At 35.9% G+C, this 8,837-nt stretch overlaps 1 protein-coding gene across 1 annotated transcript; it reads left to right on the top strand.

Moving 5' to 3' along the window:
- The first annotated feature begins 1,462 nt into the window (after positions 1–1,462).
- LOC127831345 (uncharacterized) lies at positions 1,463–5,671 on the top strand. Its single transcript, XM_052356313.1, has 3 exons — positions 1,463–1,682; positions 2,085–2,477; positions 2,841–5,671. Exons 1-3 carry the CDS (start codon positions 1,463–1,465, stop codon positions 5,669–5,671), a joined length of 3,444 nt encoding a protein of 1,147 aa, XP_052212273.1.
- Positions 5,672–8,837: the final 3,166 nt, after the last annotated feature.

Genomic DNA, 8,837 nt, shown 5'->3' with positions numbered 1-8,837 from the left:
TACCAATTACGTTGGCACTTAAAATGATATGGACAATATACAATTAAAAACGTTCACGACCTTTGCAAAATATAAGCATGCGATAATAACAATGGCACGTGCGCAAGTTTCGTAAACAAAAACGAATTTCACATGAATTGTTTTCTCCATTTTAGGACAATATCTTACCAAGAAAATTACTGTTAATATTACACAGCTTTTGTTAATATTTCGGAAATAAAACACATATTATAACATTCAAATACTATATACATATATTAATTACGTTATAGTTATCGTTATGTCTTCCGTTATTTACTTGAATGCGTATTAAAGATGTGCCATCCTAAAACGAATGTATCGAAGTGTTTTATTGAAATACCATGTGAAAGTACCATATAGCATATATGATACAAAATACAGTTAGCAAATCACATAAATTCAAATGACCTAACACTAGGCATATATATAATATAGTCAGTTTCACCAAATCAATATCATGTAATTATTGGTGTTGATCATGTTTACAATTTTTCCGGACTACGGCGTATCGTTGCACAATGTGAAAATGAAAATAAAATAAGTCAATTGTAATACACATTTTACATTTAAGCAGAATATAAAAGCACGCATAGTTTAGACGGCAATTTTAACAAGTGTTCGTCTTTGCGTTTGACATATGATACGGCAAAACACAAACATTTAACTTATTCATAGTGGTTCAACCAATGGCGCTTGTAACCGTCTTCTACGATTGTTGTGTGTTGTAACAAATGCACCCGTTAACGGATGGAGCTTTTTGTGACGCAATGCGTAGCGTACCACACACATCTCATCGTTGTAACGATTTACAGATAACCACCATTATACCTTGTAACAAGACGAAATGCCTAGTGTAATCTTTGGATCCTGAGTTACATGTAAGTGACATAATTACAATAAAATGTCATTAATGTTCGTTTTTTGACACTTAAACGTTTCTAAGGACTATACTATTTCTATGAGCAACATGCTTATTGATTGACCCTTCATAATTGAAAAACGACGCCTTGTTCATTTGTTGTTTTGCGAACAATATCGATAATGCCTCGTTGGCGGCACTCATTTAAGATTCTTGAAAAGGCACTCAATCAACGTGTTAATCATTGGTCGTTGTTATGAAGGATAGTGATGTGTAACCTAAAAATATTGTTTATCTTTAATAGTGTACTATAACCATTTTAATCGAATGTTTTACTTGTGTGTGAGTAAATCGAACCAGAAATAGTTATGCTATGCTTCGAGAATAAATGGTGAAAAACAATGAAATATAGTCCTTTACCCCCACAGGTGACACTTATAGATATCCCCCGAACATTTAATGGTAGCAGAGCGAGGTTTGTGTAAAATTGATAACACGGAACAGTGAGGGGAACTCTGTCAAATTTGTTACAGAAAAAGTGTCATAGTAGTCGGACGTGAAAAATATTCGGACAAAATAGAAATGCCTGGCTCTAAAGGTGAACCTGGGGAAATGGAGGATGAGGATAGGCATCTACAAGAGTCTAGAATAGTGGAGCTTAAGATGCGAAAGTCTAGATCGAAAGCTAACTTCACTAGAACTCGAAATAAACTAAAAGAAGAAGTAAATAGTGATACTGTAGACAAAAGTGTCATGAAAGAGCTTTTAGACAAACTTGAATGTGCTATGGATGAGGCAATTGGTACAATACATGAATTATGAACAGAGTATAAAGTTCAAAAAAGAACCCAAGAAATGATTGATGTCACTAAGGAAATAGAAATTATAGAAAAATCCTATGATGATATCATGATTGAATATGAGGAAGCTCAGACCGAAGTATCAAGTACCAGGAGTGGGCAATCTGTTAAAAAAGAACGTGAAGGACAACATGCAGAAAGCAAAGTTAAGAGACAATTGGACACAGATTTGACGCGTCAAATGAAACGTGTGTCGATACCTGTGTTTAATGGAAAAAAGTCTGAGTACCAATTCTGGAAAGCGGCATTTACTGCATGTATTGACAAAACGGAAACGTCCCCAGAATACAAATTTTTGCAATTAAGGCAATATTTAAAAGGTGAAGCTTTGAAATCCATTGAAGGACTTGGACACTCGGCTTTGGCATATGAAAAGGCCAAAGAGAGGCTTGATAGAAAATTTGGAGGAGAAAGGAGGCTTGCAACTAAGTTCATTGAAGAAATAGAAAGATTTCCTACAATTAGGTATGAAAGCGCAAAGGCAATAGAACAGTTCGCAGACTTACTAGATATCGCGTTAGTGAATCTGAAAGAAAATAAAGTTGAAGACCTGCACAGCGGATATATGTACCAGCAGTTATTGAAAAAGTTGCCTGAAAGCATGATATCCAGATATGAAAGATGGTTGTTTGAAAACAATAAGAAAGAATCAGTAGAACTGTTGAATGAATGGGTTTTGAAAGAGGCAGAATTTCAAAACATTGCGGTGGAGGTAAAGCACGGCCTTGATGGCAGAAGTAAAAAAGAGCAAACCTTTTGGGTTAATTCGACACAAGACAAACCAAGACCAATTTGTTGTAAATTGTGTAACCAAGAGCATAGAATAAACAAATGTTTGCAATTTGAAAAAATGGATGTGCCAACCAGATGGGAAAAGGCGAAAGAACTGAGACTGTGTTTTCGTTGCCTTGGGGAAAACCACAATGGCCGGACATGTAGAAAAACTCAGAGGTGTGATATTAATGGTTGCACGAAATTACACCACAAATTATTACATCAAAGTACATTTAATCCAAGGGCCGAAGAATTCTCCCCAGCAGGACAAGATAGGACATTCATAGGAACACAAAATGTTCCTATGTACATTGCTCTTCGTACAGTTCCTGTTGTTCTTTATGCCAACGGAAAAAAAATCACAGTAAATGCATTACTCGACGATGGGTCAACGAAAACATACATTAATGCAGAAGTGGCAGCAACTCTGAAACTCAGTGGAAAAGTTGAGAAAGTGAAAGTGAATACATTGAACAACAAAAGCGAAAGTTTTGAAACAATGTCAGTCAGTTTGAACATTGAAAGTTTGAATGGCCAAGAGAACATAGAGATTGAAGCATCAGTTCTTGATAATGTTACTGGTTCTCTACAAACCATAGATTGGAACAAACAAACCTCAGTTTGGCCACATTTGAAAGGAATACATTTTCCAAATATCAAAGAGAATAGCAAAGTTGACATGCTGATTGGATTAGATCAAGCTAGACTGCATTCTTCGCTTTATGAAGTTCATGGCAAACCTGGTGAACCAATCGCTCGACTCACTCCGCTAGGTTGGACATGCGTAGGCCCTGTTCAGCAGGTTTCAAACCATACAAACATGTTTGCGACATACTTTGTGAAATGTGATCAGTTAGATGAACTGGTAAAAGGTTTTTGGGAAATTGACAACTATGGTCAACAGAAACAGTCAAACTCATTTTCCATAGAAGACCAGAAAGTTATTAAACAGACTGAAGAGACAATGATTGTCAACAATGACCACTATGAAGTTAACATACCTTGGAGGAAAAATCCTGCCGAGTTGCCAAACAATAGAAAAATGGCTGAGAGACGACTCAAACTAGTGAAGCAGAAAATAGAAAAGGACCCATTTGTAGCAGAAACATATAATAGAACAATAGAAAAGTATGTGGAAAAGGGTTACCTTAGAAAAGTATCTGAATCAGAAGCACAGGACAAACTGAACAAATGGTATCTACCTCACTTTCCAGTAGTCAAACCAGAAAGAGAAACAACCAAAGTCAGAATAGTATTCGATGCATCTGCCAAGTACCAAGGTGTTAGTTTGAATGACACTATAAATACAGGTCCAAAACTACAGAATGAACTATTTGATGTTCTGTTGCGTTTCAGAAAACATGACATCGCGTTGGTATGTGACATTAGTGAAATGTATCTACGAGTGGGTATAGCTGAGACTGACAGAAGATATCACAGAGTATTATGGGATGAAGATGAATATGAATTTAATACACTAGTGTTTGGTGTAAATGCATCACCATTTCTGGCTCAAATGGTTGCTCAGACAAATGCACGAAAGTATGCAGACATTTATCCAGCAGCTGCAGAAACTGTATTGAAATTCACCTACATGGATGACTCGATGGATTCAGTCACAAGTGAAGAAAAAGCCATAGAACTCTATCATCAATTGTCTGATTTATGGTCAAAAGCCGGTATGTGTGCCCGAAAATGGCTTTCCAATTCCAAACGTGTTCTAGAGAATATTCCGCAAGAAGATAGAGCATTAGAGGTTGACATAGACAGTAGTTATTTGCCATTAACAAAGGCTCTAGGAATTTATTGGAAGGCTGAAGAAGACAACTTTACATTCAAAGTGAAAGAAAAGGACACTGAAATCCACAAAATAACAAAAAGATGTTTGTTGAAAAGAGTAGCAAGCTTGTTTGATCCTTTAGGGTTTATAACTCCTTATACAGTCTTGGGGAAAATATACATTCAAAAATGCTGGTTGAGAGGATACGATTGGGACGAGGAGGTAGAAGAAGAAATGTCGGGGAAAATTAGACATTGGTTAAGTGAGCTGACAAAGCTAAACCAGCTTGAAATTCCAAGAAGTATGTGCTTTGAAGTTGAAGCAAACAAACAGTCACAGTCACACTTACACGTATTTGTGGATGCGTCAGAGAAGGCGTATGGGACAGTTGTGTATGTGAAACATTCCGAAGAAAACAGTGTTTCAGTAAAGTTTATATGCAGCAAGTCGAGGGTCGCACCGCTGTCTTCAGTGAGCATACCAAGACTTGAGCTCACAGCAGCAGTACTGGGATTGCGAATAGCATTGACTGTGTTAAAAACTTTAGATTTACCAGAAACAGCTGTTACCTATTGGACTGACAGTGCAAATGTCATATACTGGATAAGAAATGAAAGTAGACAATTCAAGCCATTTGTGTCAAATCGGATAGGTGAAATCCATGAAAATAGTTCTCCGAAGCAATGGCGACATGTTCCAGGAAATGATAACCCGGCAGATTTGACATCAAGGGGCACAACAGCTGAGAAACTTGTAACAAGCCAGTTATGGAAAAACGGTCCAGAATTTCTACAAGAAGCTGAGGATAAGTGGCCAAAGAACCTGCCAACTGATGAAGTCAAAGACACTGAACATAAGAAAGAACAAAAGAAATCCAATGTTACCAAAACTGATGAACAGGAGAAAGAAAGTATAAAAGTATTTCTGAGCATTGATGAACAAGACGACAGGTTGAATGCCTCTAGATACTCTGATTGGTTGCGTCTAGTACGAGTATATGGTTGGGTGAAGAGATTTATAGAAAATATGAGAGAAAGAAATAGTGAAAGAAGAAATAAAATGAAAGTATTGACAGTTGAAGAACTAAAAGACAGTGAAAATCTGATAATTCACAGAGAACAGGTTAAGTTCTATCCAGAAGAATACAAGAACTTGGTTAAGAAAAAGCCACTACCAGTTTGTAGTAAACTCCTTCCACTGAATGTGAAATTAGATGAAGACAATGTGATGAGAAGTGATTCGAGGTTGACAAATGCAGACTTTTTACCATATGACACTAGATTTCCAGTAGTTTTACCACAGAAAAGCCATGTGACTAAACTTTTAGTGAAACATTATCATGAAGACGGAAATCATTATGGTGCAAATCAAACCTAAGCAGCTATGTCAGCAAGATATTGGCTCATGGGTGGAAGAGAAGAGATCCGAAGTTGGGAAACTGTGTGCAATGGTTGCAAAAGATTGAAAGCTAAATGTTCCAGACAAATAATGGCCCCATTACCAGCAACCAGGGTGAAGAAATCCATGAGAGCGTTTGCATATTGCTCGGTTGACTATGCTGGACCATTCATCACCAAGCAAGGTCGGGGAAAGGCTAGGCAAAAACGATACTTGTGTTTGTTTACCTGTCTATCTACAAGAGCGGTACACCTAGAAATAGCATTTGCCTTAGACACTGATTCCTTCCTAAATGCGTTTTACAGAATGTCAAGTCGAAGAGGATTTCCAGTTGAAATATATTCTGACAATGGAACAAACTTTGTTGGAGGTCAGAGAGAGCTAGAACAGTTAGACAAGGACAGAATTAGTGAAGTGTGTAGTAAACACAAGGTCAAATGGCACTTCAATCCTCCATTAGCTCCACATTTTGGAGGTATTCATGAAAGTATGGTGAAAAGTGCTAAAAGAGCCATATTCGCAGTCCTGAAAGAAGCAGACGTTACAGACGAGGAGCTGTTGACAGCGATAACTGGGGCAGAAGGGCTCATAAACAGTCGGCCAATCTCCTACCAGACAGCAAACCCTACAGATGAGACAGTTCTAACTCCAAATCATTTTCTTCATGGTCAACTTGGAGGAAACTTTGCCCCAGAAGCAGTAGACACTACGATATGCAATATCAACAGACGTTGGCGATATGTTCAAGAAATCGTCAAACATTTCTGGCATCGTTGGCTACGAGAAATAATACCAATCTTGGGTCGCAGGAAGAAATGGCATGTCCAATCAAGAGATATGCAAGTTGATGACATAGTGCTGGTTATAGAACCAGACAAACCTCGTGGTCAGTGGTCCTTGGGCAGGGTCACACGTATCTATCCAGGAACAGACGGACATACTCGTGTTGTGGATGTGTTCATGAACAAGTCGACGCTGAGAAGACCAATATCGCGGTTGTGTCTTCTGGATATTAGCGAGTCGTAAACTGATATGAAGAACAGTGAAATTGTTGTCATAACTAACTTTGTCATTAGGGTCATAAAAACATGAAGAAAGTTGTGTTAAAGGGCATAATAACTCCCTAAAGCTTTCTTTTCTAATTTAGGTTAAAGCATTTATGGTCAATAAATATCTTTTTAGAGAGGCATAGTGTTAAAGGGCAGAATAATCCCATTGCCTTCTCAATATAAATCCTTAGAGTTTCAGGAAGAAACCAGAGATAGTAACATTTATTGCCATGGGAACGAGACTGTACAACCTAACCTGGAAGGACGTACCAATTGGAAAGACGTCAAGATTATGATTGTATACTTTGTTTTGTGTTTTTATATTACATATAATGTTCAAAGTATGGCTATTATGTTTAAAAAAAAAAAAAATAAAAAAAAAAAAAAAATTTATTGCATTAAATTGTAATTCAACTTTGGGAAATATTTGGAATTTGATTCATTAAGAAGCTACATTTACTTTGTATTAGATTGAAATGATAGTGAGTTTCAAAGAATGGCTTTGTATAATGAACATGTAAATGAGAAATTGTACTTGAATTAAAGTTCTAGTTGTTCTTGAAATTTCTTGGATTATAAGATGTGGTGTACATAGATTGTATTTTTCTTTTGGTTATGTTTAATTATCATGGACAGAGAACATCCATTTTATACTGCAAGAATAGATTTGAAATATGTTGTTGACTAGACATAGCTGAGACTCATTGTTTGTTGTTTACAACATATTTGTGCAAGTGATTGTATATGATACCTATTTGTCTTGGAAAGTCATTGAATTACATCTAAAATGACATATTTATATAGAAAATATTGAGATACATGCATTTTGTAATGGTGACAAGTTCACAATGGATATGTATGAATAATTTAAGAAAGATATTCTTGATTAGACATGTACTTAGAATTGTTGTCTAGTACTGGGTAATGTTTCATTTAATTTAGAACAAATGATGCTTATGTGATGATTTGTTGATCAAACAGGAAAGTTTGAGAAAATATACTGGTTACCTGTTGTAAATTTCTATGGATTGATTTGGATTCAAACCAAATGTACATTTTTATGCTTCTGTTGGAATGAATATGCATCTCAATAGATGTCGGCTGTCAGATATAGTGACAATTGTGAAGAAGTGAGTTAAGGTATACTTACATGTATGCTTATCAATGTTGCAAAGTAGATTGATATGATATGTACACAAGTATGTTGACATATATAATACTTGTAGCATTGTAACTTTGATGTTGAAATATAGTCATTGTTGCCATTTAATCATTATGATATATAGTGTTAATGGATATTGATATAGAAAAGTCGCAATTCGCAAAAACTTCCACTGCACTAGACTAATTTGTTTGGTATCATCGATAGTAAACTTAACCAAACTCATATTCTCATAGGTTTATCGACAATGTGAATTAAAGCAAAATAGTTGCTGCATAGTGAACATTAATGAAGATCGATTATAAATGTGGTTATGTTTGAACAATATTTGTTAGTGTGTTATTATCTGTTGTCTTGTTTGGTTGATGGCTAGGTTCCATCAACGTAGGGGGGTATGTTATGAAGGATAGTGATGTGTAACCTAAAAATATTGTTTATCTTTAATAGTGTACTATAACCATTTTAATCGAATGTTTTACTTGTGTGTGAGTAAATCGAACCAGAAATAGTTATGCTATGCTTCGAGAATAAATGGTGAAAAACAATGAAATATAGTCCTTTACCCCCACAGGTGACACTTATAGATATCCCCCGAACAGTCGTTGTTGTTGTCCTTTGCTTTTTGTTAAATTGTAAAACGCCACGAATTTTGAATATGTTCATTACGTTTGACTGTAATTTCATTAATCTAACCGAAATCCCATGAAATAAATGTACAGTGACTCATTAACAAGACCTGTGAAACTTCAGAAAGAATATCAAGATATACAAACGTGCTAACATATTGCTGGTCATGTATATAATGTATAAAGCAAACGTTAGCAATCGCATGTACACCACATTACAATACTGTGTGTACTTTATTTACCCTTTGTGTACGAAATTATATGATTCGCATACTTCTACAATTATGTTAATATCCAGTGGACAATGT

This window comes from Dreissena polymorpha, chromosome 5, assembly GCF_020536995.1.
Source record: "Dreissena polymorpha isolate Duluth1 chromosome 5, UMN_Dpol_1.0, whole genome shotgun sequence".
NCBI lineage: Eukaryota > Metazoa > Mollusca > Bivalvia > Myida > Dreissenidae > Dreissena > Dreissena polymorpha.
The sequence above is the reverse complement of the archived record's forward strand: the minus strand, read 5'-3'. Positions and strand labels throughout refer to the sequence as shown.